Source organism: Protomyctophum parallelum (assembly GCF_964188405.1).
Source record: "Protomyctophum parallelum genome assembly, chromosome: 5".
NCBI lineage: Eukaryota > Metazoa > Chordata > Actinopteri > Myctophiformes > Myctophidae > Protomyctophum > Protomyctophum parallelum.
In genome coordinates, this window is record NC_139702.1 from 36,475,220 (window position 1) to 36,496,146 (window position 20,927).

At 42.7% G+C, this 20,927-nt stretch overlaps 1 protein-coding gene across 6 annotated transcripts in view; it reads left to right on the forward strand.

Moving 5' to 3' along the window:
• LOC310859363 (adhesion G protein-coupled receptor L3-like) overlaps positions 1–20,927 on the forward strand; it is a 231,822-nt gene that overhangs the window by 100,538 nt on the left and 110,357 nt on the right. For all 6 annotated transcript variants that reach the window (XM_083765860.1, XM_083765862.1, XM_083765863.1 and 3 more), the window contains exon 5: positions 6,390–6,499. In XM_083765860.1, coding sequence (XP_083621986.1) covers positions 6,390–6,499 — 110 coding nt within the window. The remainder of the gene's footprint in view (positions 1–6,389; positions 6,500–20,927) is intronic.

Below are 20,927 nucleotides of genomic sequence, written 5' to 3' on the forward strand. Positions count from 1 at the left end.
GTAGTCTGTGTGTTTGACTATAGTGTTTGACCGGATTGCTGAATTCCTACAATGACCATAATGCTTTGGTGAACTTGTGGACTACACAATGTTGTACATGTTGTCTCAATAGGACACCCCATGTGGGCTGTCCTATTGAGACAACATGTAGTCCAGGAAAGAAGTGAGACCACATTTTCATGACACATACTGGTCATGAACATGGCTCTGTGACTAAAATATCTAAAAACACATGTATATTACCCACATAAAAACCCCACATAAAAGTCCTAAACATCATTAAAATAAGATCTGGTTGCAAAAGGGGTGAAGTGGCCCTTTAAGCCCGATTGATGTTTCGTTGTACGACGCGTACATTAATCTCAGCAGTCTGTATGACCTTTAACCTCACAGTGTCAGCCTGTATGACCTTTAACCTCACAGTGTCAGTCTGTATGACCTTTAGCCTCACAGTGTCAGTCTGTATGACCTTTAGCCTCACAGTGTCAGCCTGTATGACCTTTAACCTCACAGTGTCAGTCTGTATGACCTTTAGCCTCACAGTGTCAGTCTGTATGACCTTTAACCTCACAGTGTCAGTCTGTATGACCTTTAACCTCACAGTGTCAGTCTGTATGACCTTTAGCCTCACAGTGTCAGCCTGTATGACCTTTAACCTCACAGTGTCAGTCTGTATGACCTTTAACCTCACAGTGTCAGTCTGTATGACCTTTAGCCTCACAGTGTCAGCCTGTATGACCTTTAACCTCACAGTGTCAGCCTGTATGACCTTTAACCTCACAGAGTCAGTGTGTATGACCTTTAACCTCACATTGTCAGTTTGTATGACCTTTAGCCTCACAGTGTGAAGACCAAACGTGAGCCCAACTGAACCAGTGACCGCAATGCGTCGCGATGCAACGCATTGTGAGCTTGTAGATATTTAGAGAGAGCTTGTAAAATATTTGTATTCATTCGAAAACTTGAAACGGGGCATTCTGCATAGTGAGATACTTTTAATTTTGCTACTTTAAGTACATTTTGATGCCAATACTTTTCTACTTTTACTCAAGTACATGTTGAATTCCGGACTTTTACTTGTAACAGAGTATTTCTAAATTGCAGTATTGATACTTTTACTTAAGTAATAAGTAACTTTCAATACTTTTACCACCACTGACGGAGACCAATTACTGTACGCGATAAAGCCGCGCATGTCCGCGACCTGCCGTCAGCTCTGCACGTGTCATGCCAGAACACCAGAGTGAAAATTGAATTAGCGCTCATGCATATTTCATAATGCAAATTATTGAATGTTCCAGTAAGAAAAAGGGGACTTGAGGGGGTTCGGCAAGACTCATTAAAAAAAAGAATCTCAATTTGAGAATCTTGATGTTTTTAATGTAAATGTCGCCTGTCTGACAGGTACAGAGGGAGACGGGGATGGAGATTATGAGCAGTAGGAGTAATTGAGAGAAAATATCGAGAGAAGGGGATAAATTGCTCACCGGCCTCCCTATAATAAGCCTTTTCTCCTGATGTTACTTATTATCTTTAGTGTAATTCTATACAGTATATATATATATATATATATATATAGTCACTGTCGGGTGGAAACCTCAATTATGTCTAAATTGGTTTAGGTGAGTAGTTGCAGTGGGTCCTGTGTAGTTGTAGTTTTTGTGTTGCAGTGGGTCCTGTGTAGTTGTAGTTTTTGTGTTGCAGTGGGTCCTGTGTAGTTGTAGTTTTTGTGTTGCAGTGGGTCCTGTGTAGTTGTAGTTTTTGTGTTGCAGTGGGTCCTGTGTAGTTGTAGTTTTTGTGTTGCAGTGGGTCCTGTGTAGTTGTAGTTTTTGTGTTGCAGTGGGTCCTGTGTAGTTGTAGTTTTTGTGTTGCAGTGGGTCCTGTGTAGTTGTAGTTTTTGTGTTGCAGTGGGTCCTGTGTAGTTGTAGTTTTTGTGTTGCAGTGGGTCCTGTGTAGTTTTAGTTTTTGTGTTGCAGTGGGTCCTGTGTAGTTTTAGTTTTTGTGTTGCAGTGGGTCCTGTGTAGTTTTAGTTTTTGTGTTGCAGTGGGTCCTGTGTAGTTTTAGTTTTTGTGTTGCAGTGGGTCCTGTGTAGTTGTAGTTTTTGTGTTGCAGTGGGTCCTGTGTAGTTGTAGTTTTTGTGCTCCAGTGGCTCCTGTGTAGTTTTAGTTTTTGTGTTGCAATGAGTCCTATATGAAGTTGTTATTTAGTCACAAGCTCTCGTTAATTCCTTTCATGGCATTAACGATGTATAAAACTCACAGACAACTTTGCCCATTGTCAACCTATCTATCTTCATATAATTGATAATGCCCCTGATAATATGGTGCCATTACGCCATATTACGTCAAACTCACCAACATTGGAGCTGTACGAAAAGCTTGAATTATTCTCTTTCTATCAGCAAAGGTTTTGTTTCAGAACAGTCCACCATATGTTATGAGCTACTTTCTGTCAAGAAAGATTATTTTTTTAAGTGTTGGAGTTTGGAAGTTCTCGTTGGATATCACTCAACGGCCCTGCGCACCACCTGTTTTGAATTTGCACATAATGTAGGAGGCAGCAGGACGTTGCTTTACTGAAAGCACTTCCAAACTCCCAACACTTTGCCTATCAAACAGCTGCAATGTTGATGAGTTTGACGTCGTTTAATACAATCAGATTTTCTGTTTGGATGAATGGGATGTCAATGGCAAATTGCGGCTAGTTGCCACCCTGCCATTAACTTACTGGTAACATGGTCTGCATAAGGTCAATTATATGAAGATAGGTTAAAATCATCCTGAGCTTGAAGATTGGCTATTTTCGATACATTTGTGCGACACTACTGGGTGACAAAGTAAGGCATTATATTAATGCAAAAAAAAACGCTTTAATATGGAGATACAAGGTTTCTGCCCAACAGCAAAATGATCGTTTATTCAGTCTCGTTGAATAATTAATTTCAGCCGGGGAAAGCGGTGCTTTTGTGTGGGGGCAGTGTGTAATGTTATTACACCTATCTATCATGAGAGCGCAAGGCTTCCTGCAATACCTTATAATTATCAGCTCTGTTTATGAGGAATGAGGGGTGGCACGTTTAATCACACGTACACTACTTGCACATGCAGATCACGTATGCGTTTTCACGCGGACACAGACGCACGCGCATGCATGCACGCACCACACACACACACACACACACACACACACACACACACACACACACACACACACACACACGCAAGCACACACAAAGCCTACACATTGTGTGTGGCCTGCCATAACCCGTGTTAATGACAAAGAGAGGTACTTACTTTGTGTATGTCAGAGGAGAGAGGTCCTCTGATAATTGGAATTAATTACCTGGAGTCTGGAGGGCGCACCAGGCCTAAAGCGGCAGGTTATTGTTCTCTGCATGCTGCACGCACGCACACACGCACTGTGACGCACACACAAACATGCACGCACGCACGCACACACACACACACACACACACACACACACACACACACAGTCCTCTTAAGTATTACTATACTTGTGAGGACAATAACATTTTTGGACGCCGAGGTTATGAATGAAATTCGTACCATTTTGTGATGTTTCTAACCCGAACCGATCCAGGAGCTAACAGCACGCGTCACGCTGTGATGTGTGTGTGAGCTTGTGGATCTGATATTTTCGGTATAAAGTATAAATAAGACAGGTATAACCCCAACCTAACCTCTAAACCTAACTTCTTAATGCCTGATCCTAAATATAACCCCAACCCGAATATTTTCCTACTCGTAAGCCTATTTTTTTAAAACAGCCATACTACTATACTTGTGGGTACATTTTTGTGCACACACACACACACGCACACACGCACGCACAAATGCACTTATGCACGAATGTACGCACAGGCGTGCGCACACACACATACACACGCACACACACACTGTGTAGTGTGTACTGTACGTTGTACATGCAAGCACAGTACATACAGTACATAGACATGCACAGACAGGCAGTGGTGTCATTATTGTCTCACTGCTATCTTATGGTGGCCATGTGTTTACGTATAAGAGAACTCAATGTTTCCATTAAGGCTTTGTTCTGTTCAGGTGCGACAGCAATGTGTCTGGACAGATATGTCACGTTGTGTGTTGTTCACTGCTCAGTGTGAAGAAGCTTCACTCGTTGTCTTGTCTGCGTCTCTGTTTGTGTGTGACATCAAACGGGTGACACTTGTTTAACATTATCGTCGCTGTCGTTACAGTATGTTAAACATATTTCATCTTAAAAAATGAAAAAAAGTAAACTGTGTTGTGCAAAGATTGTCGTTATATGGGGATGCAATTTGATCCTTTGGTCTTGTTAGACGGATGATAGGTTCCTAGTTTTCTAATGATTCTAGTAGACTGTTTCTATGCATTTGATGTATTACCTTGTGTTGTTCTTGCTTATTGTAAATCGCTCTGGATTAAGAGCGTTTTATAAATGCCTAAAGTGTAAATTGTAAATTGTCTAAGAATTTTGCCTACAAATGCCCAAAATAGGGGTGTCAGGTTGAAAGTAATTAAGTCTGTCTGATTTATATGAAGTAGTATTAACCAGAGCTTGTGATTAAACTAGAAAAGCAGTTCCTGCTGAAACTACATGGGCTCGCTGAAAACCCGCAATGTATATGATGTACAGTAGAAAATGTATTAAAGCTGAAGAAAAAGTTTTAAAATAAATTACAAAAAGGGCTCGTTGCGCCCTGATGATGGATGATGACATATTCACTGCCGTCCTCAGGAAGTGGCAGAGGTTTGAATGCGTTGTTATAGTAACCACAGATAGCACCTCTGTGTGAACCTATAAGATCTAGCCTGGACAGCATTCGGGAGCGGATGATATCTTACGTCATGTTGTAGTCATTGTTTGGTAGTCATCGATATCTTACGTCATGTTGTAGTCATTGTTTTGTAGTCATCAGGATGATATCTTACGTCATGTTGTAATCATTGTTTTGTAGTCATCAGGATGATATCTTACGTCATGTTGTAGTCATTGTTTTGTAGTCATCAGGATGATATCTTACGTCATGTTGTAGTCATTGTTTTGTAGTCATCAGGATGATATCTTACGTCATGTTGTAATCATTGTTTTGTAGTCATCAGGATGATATCTTACGTCATGTTGTAGTCATTGTTTTGTAGTCATCAGGATGATATCTTACGTCATGTTGTAATCATTGTTTTGTAGTCATCAGGATGATATCTTACGTCATGTTGTGTTCATTGTTTTGTAGTCATCAGGCCGGAACCCTCAAACCAGAGCTTCTTTCCCTCAAACCGGAAGAATTATACCTTCCCAATAAAAGCGTGACTCGCTCTCGTGGCATGCGATGAGAATAGAATTTCCCCGTGGGATAACGGGTTTACAGACGCTAAATAGTCTCTGGATAGTACACTCACATTCATATTTTAGAAATCTGCGAAACTACGCTGCATCAAGGCTTTTATTGGGATGGCATTATTCTTCCGGTTTGAGGGAAAAGAAGTTCTGGTTTGAGGGATCCAACCTAGTGACTATACAAAACAATGACTACAACATGACGTAAGATATCATCCACTGATTCACTCCTGACCGGATCACACAGCAATTTAGTAACACAGACCAGGCTTTAAATTTCCTCCGAGGTGGAAAGCCTGCATGGTGAGGCGTGGTTAAGAAAGATCTGACCCTTCGTCATGCAAAAACTTTTGCAAAATATATTTTTAAAAGAAAAATACAAGCATAAATAACTGCATAAAGCTGAACATGTTGAAGTTTGAACTAGATTTCGAGCACAAAGTATGTGGAAATAGTTAGATGCTGTAGAGAACTACATGTGTGCTCTCTGGAGCCAGCCCCCAAAAATGACTACACTGGATCCATTGGAGCACAGGTTATGGACATACAAGGTTTCTGCCTAACAGCGACTACTATGTACAGTACATGCTATCTGGATGTATACCATTGAGATATTGTTGCTGTCGAGCAGAAACCTCTTACTGTATGTCCATTCTCCATACAGTAGTCCAGGGGTTCTCAACGATTTTGTCTCACGATGTATGTTATGTTTGTTTTTTTCATGATTTAACTCATACTACAGTGTCACTCACACAAAGCATCAAAAGTAGTAGATCTACGACCTCGAAAAGTGGCGCTAATCAACATGTTTTGAGCCTGTCGATCTGCTACTTTTGAATCTGAATCCCGAAAACAAACACACACGGAGACGATGATGCTCTCTCTCTCTCTCTCTCTCTCTCTCTCTCTCTCTCTCTCTCTCTCTCCCTCTCTCTCTCTCTATCTCTCTCTCTGTCTCTCTGTTTCTCTCTGTCTCTCTCTCTCTCTCTCTCTCTCTCTCTCTCTCTCTCTCTCTCTCTCTCTCTCTGCAGATGCAACAACCGTACGCAGTGTGCAGTGGTGGCTGGACCTGACGTGTTCCCTGACCCCTGCCCTGGCACATACAAATACCTGGAGGTCCAGTATGAGTGTGTTCCATACAGTAAGTTTCCTCTCCACTCTTTCCAGAGTTGAGTATACATATACAGTGTGATGTCATTTCTCTTTACATTGTCAGTGTTACGTTCAACTCTGAGAGTGGCGTTGTGGGTAGAGTGTCTCAGATTGAGAGTACAGTTCAATACAAGATCCTGCTAAAGAGGATCAAAAACCCAAGAAAGCACTAAGGTTTGTTTCCATTGGGGACCTTGATATTTAATCCATCTGAACATTTAATGACAGAAATAATATACAATGCTATGCAAAAAAACCAAAAAAGAAGTATAGAATGAATATGTATAGTAAAGGGGGGAGGCTTTGACATTTTTACTGGAGCCAGTTTCGAATTACAGCCACCCGTAAGTGCTCTTTGAGAGTGGTTTTGAAGGAGAGTACAGGGATTCACATTTCCTTTACGACTGTTGGTAGGGCGCGTCATATACTGTAGGAGCTAAATGAATGTAACCCTGGGTGCAGTTCAACATCACAGTATGACATGGAGTTGTTGTCAGCGTGTAACGTGAGAATCATTCTATGTTCCTGTGGAAAGCGAGGCGCTCTGTGCGTGAGGGAGAGGAAGGACATGGAGGAAGGATAGGCTCAAATGGTGACAGATGGCTGTGTGACCTCTAACCACCTGGACCCCAGCCTAGCGTCCCTATACTGGGAATCAGTGGTGGACAGAAATACTCAACCCCTGTCAAAATTGTACTTAGTATTCGAAAGTACATGCTTTAACAAAATACGAAGGGAAAAATTACAAAGTATTTTATTTATTTAGAAAAATATCAGTGAAAATAACAAATCTACAAGCTCACATTGGCTATTTTCACTGCGTTTGAATTGGGGCTAAAGTGGTTTATTCATAGGCCCTCATTTATCAATCGAGTGTAAAATCTGCCACAGATTCGAGTGCAGGTTTCGTAGTACACCCACGTCGCCACGGCATTTATAAAGTGATCGCAAACAGCTGATCCTTCCTTAATTTTGTTCTCACGTTAATAAATGTCACGGCTGAATTTGATCTGGCACGCCCTAAGAAATCAAGCCTCGCCCTCGTTTTTGCGACATGAACAACGGCAATACGTTTCCTGAAACCATGGTTACATGAAAAAATAGGTTTCTCCCGTGCCTTGCTGCCCGCCTCTCCCCTCTCTCATACACACGCACAGCACGCACACGCAACTTGCAAGCCCAACTAACTGGTGTGTTGTTAAACAAATAAAGAACGAACACCTGCATGAATTAAATAAAGCGTGCGTGCGGGGGGTGAGGCGGGCAGCAAGGGAAGCGAAGCGAGAGGAGAAACAGACAACTAAATAAAGTTGTAGGCCTACCCTGTGACCAACTTTATTTAATTCATGCAGGGTCCCTGTCTGTTTCCCTCTCACCTCGCTTGCCTTGCTGTCATGCACGCACGCACCTACATGACACATTAAATAAAGCTGTCTGTTTCTCCTCTCGCTTCGCTTCCCCCTCACCCCCCGCACGCACGCACATATCGCTATTTGCAACTTTAACTGTGTGTTGTTAGTTGTATATTAAATTATTAAAGTATTTTTAATTTAATATACAACAAGATATATTAGTGAACGAAAACCTGAACCTGTGAACCATAATTAAATAACAAATAGGCACACTGACACACACGCTGCTGTTTTACAGGTGCTCCTCCTGTCCTGTCTGTCTGTCTGTCTGTCTCTCTCTATCACAGTGGTCCGTCCGTGACCAACTGACCATGCACGTTCCGACGTTCGCCAGTCTATTTAGATTGCCTCGCAGTCGTTAGTCACTGTTATATGAATGTGCAGCCAAAACCATAGCCTCATGTGGCTGGTGCATGGGCTGGCTGGGTAATATACCTATATATCCGATGCAGTTCCCACTTGCGCTGGGAGCCTGGCACGGTACATTTGGCATTCGAGCGACGCGTCGGGTTTATTATATTGCACATACCGTAAGAAAGACATCGGCCTTCATGCTGTAGATTAGGCTACAGTAGGCTATACCTGCACGTTGGGACTCCGCAGCTGAGCTGCAGCAGCTGCTGCACTATACTCTCCAACGTCCCGTCATGGAAATATTTCAGCACAGACAGCCCAAATCCTCGCATGTACGTATGCGCTCATGCAAAACACTGTTTAAATGGCTTAAGCATCTCTTGCAACATTGTTTTTAATTGCGCGATTTTATCTCCTACTAATTTCATATGACACATATGTATTCCTTAACATTTTTATTTATTTATTTTTTACATGTAGCCCATATACATTATACATACCTTTTATATAAACATTTTAGGAGTGAATACATATATGTTTTGATGCCTGTGACAGCCTCTCAGCAGTTCAGACAAGGCTGCTCCGCTTGTGTAAAACAGAAAAACAGCGTACGCCAGCTCGCGACCAGACGTGACTATTTGTCCTACTCAAGTTCAATTTCAAGCTTTGCCGGAAATGTTAAATGCCGAAAATGTCGGTAATTTCGGCGTGCGCCCATATTTTGGCGTACGCACGGTTGATAAATGAGGGCCATAATGTTCTTTTCCCTTTACTAGAAATGTAGTGGCGTCAAAAGTAGAAGAGTGGAAGTATTACAAACCATACAAATACACAAGAAAAGTACAGATAATAATAATAATTTAAAACATATTTATTTACAGTAAGTATAGTACTTGAGTAAATGTTCTAAATCACTGTCCACCACTGACCAGAGTGTCCCTATGCTGGGCATGTCATAAAAGGCTAACATTCAGTGAAAACGGTCCATCTGTGTACTGTGAGTACAGCTTTTTCCAAAGGCTATTTTCAGCTACGATATTTGGTGTAGAGCAGTGGTTTTCAACCCTTTTTCATATCAAGGTCTATTATGTATTCTGCATTTGAGCCACGGAACACCATTTGATGACTTTTAGCCTCTCAGACTCAAAACGATTTTTTTGTTGTTGGGTAAGATTTTGTCCACAATTCCATGCTGTATGGTAGTACCGTAGGAGAGATAACAGGCAAATCAACAATTCTTCTATACATTCTCTAATTATGTAGACATCTTATAAATTAACTAGTAATGCAGATGTTTAACAATAATTTAACTCAATAGGGTAACATTTTGGTTTCGTTTTACACTCAAGAGTTAAAGCAGGGGGTTTCTGGTGGTCCCCGCAGCTAAATGATGGAAAGTTGGTAATCAAATGGACCCTTATAGATCTTGAGAGTGTAAAATGAAACCAAATGGACCCGTAAGGGTCAAGAGTTATTGTTAAACATCTGCATTACTTAATTTACAAGAAGTCTACACCATTAGAGAATGTAGAAGAATTGTTATTTTTTTATCAACGTTTGCCTGTTATCTCTTATATGGTACCAACATCAGTACAGCATGGAATTGTGGACAAAATCTTATCCAACCACAACAAAATATTCTCTAGTTTTGGATCCGCGAGACTAAATCATCAAATGGTGGTCCGTACGTGGCTCAAAGGCTGAATAAATAATGGGGCACCTTGATATGAAAAAGGTTGAAAAGCACTGGTCTAGGGATAAAAGGATGGGACCAAATATTTCCCTGGAGGACCCCTGTCATTATATTATGTATGGTTTAAGTGGTTAACCTAGAGTTAAGAGACAAGGGGAGGGGGGGTTGGTGGTCTCTCTACAGTTAAACTATGTAGGGTTTACTATGTACATGCAAGTGGTTTACTTAGTGATAAAAGACATGGGGGTTTCTCTATAGTTTGGGTGAGTGCCAAACGCACACATTAGATGCCACAAGTAATTAGTGTGGGCAGTTTGATGGTTACAAACACATTGATTTGATTGCATGGTGGTTTCGGCCGTGTACGTTAGGGTGTTGGTCTGTCAATATGCTGTTACCAGCAGAGCTGCCACAAGTTGTCCTTGTTCTTTTTCTTCAACATGTGCTTATAACATATAACTGAACTTGAACTATAGAAGTATTGGACTGACGATCACAAACTCTGGTTCCAGATACTGTACTGTATACGCGGTAAAGTTGGTGGTTGGGGAATCACGTACGTTTCACCGTTTTACAGCTCCTTCTGCACCAGCAGCCTTTAAATGGTAAATGGTGCATTTATATAGCGCCTTTATCCAAGGCGCTTTACATAGATTGTGCATTAATACATTGTGTGTGTGTGTGTGTGTGTGTGTGTGTGTGTGTGTGTGTGTGTGTGTGTGTGTGTGTGTGTGTGTGTGTGTGTGTGCCCGCTTGACTGGAACTATCACCTTGTGTGTTCTGAAAGTGTTTTTTGGCTCAGTTTCATGTGGGAATCCCATATAAATCCCTTATAGGAACGGGTGTCAGTAACTCGCGGCTGTTAACAGCGGTGTGAGAGTGAAGGCATGGCAGCACGCTGCGTGCAGACAGCAACGGTGATCTCCTGCACCGAGGCATTCAATTATGTCTGGCTAAACGGCTCCTAGCCCGGCCGCCATCTAGGATGACCAGCAGATTAAATAATAGGACTATCAGAGACCTCTCTCCGGAGCAAATGGAAAAGAAATAACCTGATATACCTGCTTAATGCCCCGGCAAGCATGCGCACGCACGCACACACACACACACACACACACACACACACACACACACACACACACACACACACATGCACGTATGTGTGCCTCACACGGCGGGCATTCACACATATGCACGCACACACACACACATTTCAGTTTGTTGCCAGGTAGGCTTTTAACTGAATTACAGAGTATTTCTACATTGCAGTATTTATACTTTTACTTACGTTAAGTAAAAAATGTGAGTTGGCTACTTTTCCACCACTGTGCATAGGCCTACAGTATGTGTATGCGCGGTGTGCGTGTCACGTGTTCTTTCCACGCATTCCGCGGGAATGCGTAACACATGGCCGTGCATATTTCTCCACCTTTATCTTTGATTTAAATGCAAACCTCCACTGCGCTGAAAGCAAGGACACCTACAGTACTGTACTCAAAGTGTTTCATGGTTCCGCCAATATGGCTTAATAACAACGGGGTGTGCACAGGAGGGAAGAGTTCCATGGTGATCTGATAACAGATGGGTTAGTCTGGAAGTCTGGATGAAGTTTCCTCCTCCAAAAGCTGGCAGCGCCTGAAACAAAAGTCATTACAGTGCTCCTCTAACACAGAGCGAGAGAGAGAGAGAGAGAGAGAGAGAGAGAGAGAGAGAGAGAGAGAAAGAGAGAGAGAGAGAGAGAGTACATGTGTAGGTGCTGTTTTGTGGCCAAAGTGCTCTGGCTGGATCATGTTCATTCACAGATAGGATTGCGTGCACATCTTATGCCAACATTGTGTTTAGTGCATCCGCGCACTAGTTTAGAGCTTCAGGGACTTACTTTATTTTAAATGGCCCAAAAGCCGCAACGTTTCGACCTAGCAGGTCTTCATCAGGCAAAATATGAGCATGTAGCATTGTGCTCCAACGTCTGGCTTTTGGAATTACGTCATGTGGCGAGCCAAGTCTATGAACTTTTAACGTTTGTTTACAGCACTTTTTTCCACATCTGAGAGTGTACAAAATAAATGGTAGTGCATTTGGTCCACGCTCACCTGTAAGCGTCCATTTGGTTCTAACTAGCTGTCACTTAACTGCGGGAGCGCCTTCAACCACACATTGACAACCAGTGGTCTTGAGCTTAAACAAATCCTGATGCTTCTTGGCTCCATGCCACACTTTCCTTTACCGTCTGAGAAGTCCTTGTGTCCTTTTTTTCCTGCTTTCTTACGCTTCACAGGCCCCGCTATATTTTGACCAAACATTTATGATATACATTTTCTCTGTCAACCCAATTCAATCTAAAAAAGAAAAAAAGATACACAGAGTGTATCTGTGTGTGTTTATTTTTAGCTGGATATTTAAACGTATGGAACAGGGAAGGCTGCCAAGTCAGTGTATTTTGTGGCTGATGAGAGATGGCGTTTGTAATCAATGAAATGCCTTGGAAAAAAAACATTTGCATCAATCGAGAGGGATCGATAAGTAAGAGCTCCTTTGTGAAAGGTCTGTCATCATCGCAGAACACCGCCTTTCTTCTCCGATGTGCTTTGACAATCTCCTGCGCAGGTTGAACATAAAACATAAAATAAAAAACGCCTTCAGGCACTTGGCCCAGAGGAATGTGCTGCAGAATGTGTGCACCGCTACACGCATCTCAGGCATGCTGTCCAAACAGATGACCACATTGGACCTCGCTTTTGGGAATAAAAAGGTCAAATGTATACATCTGAAATGTCTCTGGGGCACTCCCTTCGCCTCGTTGCTGACAGGTAGTGCATGCGGTATAAGATCCTGCAATCCGGAACTTATTTTAATGAATAAAACATTATTTTAAACAATCTGTACGGTATGTTAATTCAATGTACAGTAACTAGCACTGCAGTGAGCGGGGGTTCCATTGACACATTTAGACCCTGGTTTGGGGTAGTACTTCCTGAACTCATAAGTCGTTTATTTGTATTGATAATGAGCTTTTATCAAGCTCACTATCGCGCGTCTTCTAAAATTGTGTGGAAAGACGTGAGATGGCAAATTCTGAACAAAACTGGTATCTTGCTGACCACCATCTAAAATTAAATTAAGATTTATTAAATATGTTTGCCTATCTTTAAATCAACCTGCATTCACTTAATGTGCAATTAACAAGTGTTAATTGGCTTTAGAACAAAACGGAGATCCGGGCACACTTAAAGGTCAAAAAGGAGGAAAACTTTATTCAACCGACATGTTTCGACCTATACGGTCTTCATCAGGGCTGGTTAATTGGCTTTATATTATGAATAGTCCTGTTAGAATTACTATAAAGTCTCCATGTCTCTTCAACTCTTTATAAACTGTAACCAAAGAAATAATAATAATAATCACTTGCACTTCAAATACAGAACTTTTCTAACAGACGGAAGGCAAGTGACCTTTTAACTTTTGGAAAACAATATCGAAGAAACTTTTTAATTAACTGGTATGTGGTTTACGCTATGTGTGTATACCGGCAATTTAAAAGCGCAATTTTGTTTACCCGGGCAGCACTGGTTGGCAGGCGTGAAATACACTTTAACAATAACAATAATAACAGGCTCGATAAGCCCAAACCGTATTGATACCGGGTACTCCATACATGTGTTACCGAGTTTGTAATGGGCTCGGGTTTTGAGCTCCACCCCTACTGGCCTACCAGCATGTGCACTTAAGCCTCTCCAGCTGATCCAAAATGCCGCAGCTCGCTTGGTCTTCAACCAGCCAAAGTTCTCACATGTCTCCCCCCTGCTCCGCTCCCTCCACTGGCTCCCGGTCGCTGCCCGCACAGAATACAAAACTCTGATGCTGGCATTCAAGGCAACCAAAGGTATGGCTCCCCCATATCTTGCAAGTATGATTGAACCCTACAAACCCTCCCGCGCACTCAGATCAGCCAACGCAGGGAAGCTGGAAGTACCCTCACTAAAAACGCCGGGACAACGCTCCACACGTCCCAAACTCTTCTCCCTTCTGGCTCCAAAACTGTGGAATGCACTTCCCATTGCAGTCAGAACTGCAGCATCACTCCCAATCTTCCGCCGTAGTCTGAAAACCCACCTTTTTAGACTCCATCATGGCCCATAGCACTTACCCTACCCCCTTAGATAGCATTTCTGTAGACTTAGATAGCATCTGATACAGACTTATAGCATGTTATGTAGACGGCACTATAATTGCATTGTATATAGTCATAGCACGCCATAGTACATATGTATAGCATAGTAGTATATATATATAGTTTATATGCATAGTCTCATAATATAGATATTCCACTGTTACTTTCTTAGCTTACGCATGTTTTATGATAAATGCTTTTTTGTTCTTGCTTATTGTAAATCGCTCTGGATTAAGAGCGTCTGCTAAATGCCTAAATTGTAAATTGTAAATAAGTGTAATATCTCCCCTGGCCAAATGGGGATGAGCAGGGGTCACCAACATGTCCGTACACGGACAAAATGTGTCCCGTGGCAAAGACTTGGTCTTGTCCGTGGCACATTCTTTTGATATTCTGTTTTACACACCATTATAATGTTCTTTTTTTTATCATAACACCCACTTACTGAATGTCAATCTTCAGGTTTTCTTCAGAATATGTATGGCAATTATGTATCATGACACTATATGGCACATTAGGAGTCCAACTAGTACTAGTTGTTCTCAAATGTTTTATTTGCAAGGACCCCCTTAACTGTTAACTCTGAGAGTGTTCAAATCATTCATTGAACACCATCATTTTGAACACTCTCAGCATTACAGACCTGTTATTCAGGGCTATCTATTTAAGTGCTTCTGGTAATATTATTATCTAGTCATTTTGTATGTGCGTGGCAAAATAAATATGCTGACAAAAATGTCCACCACCACAAGCCAACATGGCGATGACCCCTGGGGATTAGCGGTACATGTACTTGATAGTGCATGCAAAATGTATTACAAATGTATACCCCCCACCCCCGTGACGCCATGTACTCGATAGTGGGTGCGGCAGATCAACCATCAAAGGCAAGGTGATTCAAAAACAAATATATATATATATAAGGAGGAAGGGTATGTTTCACTCAACATTTTACTTTCAGAGACGTTTGATGTTTCGGGTTGTAAAATAAATAGCTAATTAAATTATGCATGGTTCCATCTTCACAGAAACTCTGTCCATATTCTTCTCTTGAGGACTTTTGGCTCTCCCTCTCTCTCTCTCTCTCTCTCTCTCTCTCTCTCTCTCTTTCCATCTCCCCATCTCCCCTCGCTGTACTGTACTGCAGGGTTTTGGCTGCTCCCCAAAGCTGAAACTAAGAAAACAGACACACACACACACACGCACATGCACACGCACGCACATGCACGCACACACACACACACACACACACACACACACACACACACACACACACACACACACACACACACACACACACACACACACATACACCTATACACACACATGAACGATTGCACACACACATCTGCAGAACATGCACTTAGGGACAGAGAAAGAGAGCTGTTCATGAGTGCCCATATGAACATACACATAATGACACGCACACACACACACACACACACACACACACACACACACACACACACACACCCTACTTGCTCCCTGTGGTAGAAGCATCATGTGCCACTCTTGTGCCAAACTACCCAAGGAGCATTGTCAGTAATTAGCCACCTGTGTATACCGGCTCATAGCACTCCAGGCAGGTTATAAATATCCATACATTCTCTGTAGCTGGACTCCTATATGACTATACAGTCACCTCCAAATTAATACTTATTATTTATTTATTATTACTTATCTGTTTGTCATGCCTATTGTTGTGTTGCTATGATATCCCACACGCTCAGTAAAGAGTGATACAGTATTTAAGTAGTTTGTATATAGCATACTAGATAGATAGATAGATAGATAGATAGATAGATAGATAGATAGATAGATAGATAGATAGATAGATAGATAGATAGATAGATCTTTATTTAAAATGTTGTTGTTATGGGAACAATTTGCCTGTGTGTGTGTGTGTGTGAGCGTGCGTGTGCGAGCACGCCACGAGCACTCCTACTGTACACCCACCAACACCCTTGCTCCTCAAAAGGTATAATAAAGCAATTAGCCCACTAGCATTGTGCTCTGTACAGTACAGTGTGTTTATCAGTCAAGGTAACGATATGTTATGTAATATCCATGCTTTCTTTGAGACAATGCGGCAGGGCTCAATGGGGAAAGCTAATTAAAAGATAAGATCAATCTCTGGCCTGTCCAACTATACGTCAGATAGGACGCCCGCAATCACTTCATCACCATGATGAGTTGCACATACTCGTGAGTGAGTGTGTGTGTGTGTGTGTGTGTGAGGGTGTGTGTGTGTGTGTGTGTGTGTGTGTGTGTGTGTGTGCGCGTGCGTGGGTGCATACACATGTGTGTCACCTGCAGTGCAGTTGTCCCGGTGACAACAGTGCGCGGCTAGGCGTCTATCCCGTTGTGCGTACGTTTACGTTTACGTGTGCTTGCCCCACTGACTTCAAATTCGACACACACGTTCCAAACCCCCAAAGGGAGTGCAGTGCCCGGTGTCGAGTTGGTCGGACCCACGGTTGTCCAGAACCGCCACAAAAGGCCTCTGCCCGGGCTCTGGACCTGATCACCCCTATATCTACGTATATGGAGCTGGCCTGTTCTGTCATCACAACACTTCATATTTGGGCATGCCCGACACAGAACTCCATATTTAGGAATAAAGGGACACAGAGAGATAGATACATAAATCTCCATATATGGGCATAAAAGGGTCACAGACAGAGGGGTGGAACGGGTACTCTGATACGATTGCAACAGGTATTGCATAGCCGGGTGGGGCATGGATCTCCAACTTACATCGTTACCGACTCGGTGCTCTACAGCCGGGCACCGGTCTAGTATATATTAAAAAGAAAATGGGATTTTTACTCGAGTCGTGACCCAAACTGGCCCGTGACCCAGAAATAGGTTACTGTTCCCAAACCCATACTGTTGGGGAACAGTATCTCTATGAGTGTACAGATGGAAGTGAACACTCAGGATGCTGCAGTGCACGGGTGGACTGGCATCTAGGTAAAAATGAGGACATAATAATAATAATATAATAATAATATAATAATAATGCAGAGGGAGAGGAAGTGGGAAAATGTCCATAAATGACCTTGGTGGATTTTAGCCTGGATGAGATGATTGGGGATAAGAGATAATGGTGGTGCTGTCAGTAGCCGCTGTGTCTGTCTGTACGTTCTGCGCACGCCTACACACCTGGCTCGCACGCGCGCGCACACACACACACACACACACACACACACACACACACACACACACACACACACCCTGCATGCTCGGTGCACGTCTACACACCTGGCTGTGCATACACGCTCTCGCGCACACACACTCTGCACGCTCGCAGGCGCGCAGGCTTTCCTCGTAGACGAGTACCTCTTTAATAAACCATAAGTTTTCAATAAAAATGCTAATTATCCTTCCACGCCGCAGTACCACCGGGTTAACGTAGCTTCTTGTGTGCGCCTCTGCATGTGTGGGTGCGTGTGTGCGCGCGCGCGTGTGTGTGTGCGAGCGCGCGCGTGTGCATGTGTGCGTGCGTGCGTGAGAGAGTGAACGAGTGACAGAGAAAGTGAAAAGGAGCAAGAGATGGAGACAAGTAGAGGGTAGAATTGACGGCGTAATGCTCCACTTATTTATGTGTTTGGAGAAAATTGGAAATGAAGGTGATGCTGATGAAAATGTTGCTCCCTCATTTGCATAAATAAGCTAAATTAATTAAAATTTCACGTAGCTGTATGTTCTCACTATGCAGAAGATTAATTTTTATTCCGGGCCGTTGCTGCATTGTTTTTTGGGGGTCATCCTCGACAGCCTGCCGGCCTGCCTTGCATGCTTAAAATAAATGTAGTCATACTCTTTCTTAGACGCCAAATGGCTTCGCACATGATTAGTGAAATATACTAAATGCACCACAGCTGTGCAGGATCCTGGTACGTATGAATACTAATGAAGTAGCAGTTTGTAAGAACTCTCTATTGTTGATTGCGACCTGAAAACCGGCATCTCCTGTCAGTTGGTTGGGCTCCATATACTGTATGGTCACGCCTTCTGACATCACACCTCCATATATGGTCACGCCTCGTGACATCATGCCTCCATATATGGTCACGCCTCGTGACATCACGCCTCGTGACACGTCACACCATCATATATGGCAATCTCCATAATAGTATATGAAGATCACAACACTGACCTCATCTAACCCTGGATAACCATACATGGAGAAGACTGGATCATCACCTAGATCTGCATACATGGAGCTGGCCTGCAGCAACTCTACATCTGACCTCAAACCTCAAATCTTAGATCTCCATATATGGAGCTGACCTGTTCTGACATTCCATTATGTTGATCCTCCCTACCCGTCCTTCTTGTTCTGACATTCCATATGTTGATCTGACCTCATCAAACCCTGCACACTCAAGACATGCTCAATATATGGCCACTACAGAATTAATTCCATATGTTGATCTGACCCCCCCCCCCCCCCATGTCAAAGCGCCAGCACTTGCCCAGGTCACCCAGGTGGATGCGTGCCCTCAGGGCGTCTTACTGGTGGTTTTTCGATACAGCTTTCCTTTGTGGTCGATTCTTTTGGAAGGACCTCAACAGAAGGGCCCTATGAACCCCCTGTTTGAAGCACCCGCTCTACTTCCACATTTTCTTGATTTGGGCACCAACATTTGAAAACGCTGTCTCCTCCCTGTCTCCATGTAAACGGGCAAAACGGTGAATCCGAAAAACGTGTGACATCATGGCTCACGTGGGCTCACAGCGCTTAATATGTTTCTCACATTGATGCAGAGCTGTAGGTGATATGTGGAGTTCCTAGAATGAACAAGTGCTCCTTTGCCCCGCTCATCCTACGAATACAAATGTAGCGACTAGCGATGGTGAATGTAAACCATGATGTAAACAAAAAGCCTTGTGATAGGATGTAGAACAGAAGTGGTTCTTGTTACATGCATGCCTGCATGGTCTATCTGGCAGTCCTTCACTGCCACCTAGCCACCTGGCATGCACATTACAGCGTTTTCAGTAATTACAGCGTCTGCAACGGGACTGCCGTTTTCTCTGGGGCCCGTTACCATTGGTTGACCTATAGCAACAAACTAATCAGTTGAAGAGCAAACATCTCTCCAGGCAATGGGATGTATCTATTCTAATAATAGATCATCTTCTTATCATTTATGGGTCACAAAACATCCCTTTTTCTTATCTCATTTAAAAAATGTATTGTCTTGAGCATAAAAGTTTGGGAACCTCTACCATCCTATGTTAAAGTTGCACTGCTGTTAAACTAGAAAAAGACCACCAGGGCAGGTCAGGTTGTGGCCTCCTGGTGGCACTATAACAGGCCAATGTGAAAAGGGTGCCATTTCTTCTTATGCCTTGGATGGCAATTGGATGATTTGAGGCACAAAAATGTGTTTTGCAAAAATCCACCTGTTGGTGGCGCTATAACATGCCAATGTGGGATATATATTCCTCAGCCTAGTAGGAAAGTCTGTGAAAGATTTCACGTAAATTGCACGCTGCGTTCATGATTTTGTTTGTTCAAAACGGGCAAATCCTGGACGGACGGGCGGACACACACACACACACACACACACACACACACACACACACACACACACACACACACACACACACACACACACACACACACACACACACACACACACACACACACACACACACACTCACACACACACATGTCACACACAGACGGAGTGAAAAACAGACTCTCTCCCCATGCCTTCGGTCTGGTGGAGACAAAAAGCAATCCAGTGTTTGATACGCGGTCAAGACAGTTGTCACCTAGTCTCTCTCTCTCTCTCTCTCTCTCTCTCTCTCTCTCTCTCTCTCTCTCTCTCTCGAACAGGTGCTAAAATACAAAAGCATCTCTGTTGCTTCTTGTGTTCCTGAGATGACCCTGAAGTAACCTTGAGATGGCACCTCAATAATAGGCAATACTCAAAAAGTAGTAATAAATAATATTTCAAAAAATTGATCGATGCTGGCACTCTAACCCTATATCCATCCAGACAGCCCAATTATAATACATATAGGGAATACTGTAATTGTTCAAATGACCCAACAATTAGTATAAATAAATAAATAGTAATAGTAATCCCAAACCACATGAATCAAATGTTGTATAATAATAATAATAATAATAAAACTTTATTTGTATAGCACCTTTCATGACATGAAATGCAGCTCAAAGTGCTTTACAGAACAATGGAGAATAAAAGAAAAGCAAGGCAACGACATTAAAAAACAAGCAGTAATGCAGTACAGTGAGGACATGAAAAATAAAAAATACAAGATCAATTAAAGGCAATGTTGTAGAAGTGGGTCTTGAGCTGAGCTTTAAAAATGTCTACAGAGGCTGCCTGACGAAGGTACAGTGGGAGCTTGTTCCATGCCGACGGCCCGTAGAAGCAAAAAGCTGCTTCCCCGTATTTTTTAGTTGCCATTTTTTTGGGCAAAGTGAGCAGGCCGGCGGTGGAAGACCTTAGGGGGGCGGTTTGGGACATATTTAGGCAGGCAGTCATGTAGGTAGGAAGGTGCGAGACCATTGAGAGCTTTATAGACAAGTAAAATCATTTTAAAATCAATCCTAAAAACAACCGGAAGCCAGTGCAGTGATGCCAAAACTGGAGTAATATGTTCTCTCATCTTAGTTCTAGTTAAAACTCTGGCTGCTGCATTTTGGACAAGTTGTAATCTGTCAGTTGTTTTCTTAGGCAGTCCTGAAAAAAGTGCATTGCAGTAATCAAGCCGAGAAAAAACAAAGGCGTGGATTAGCGTT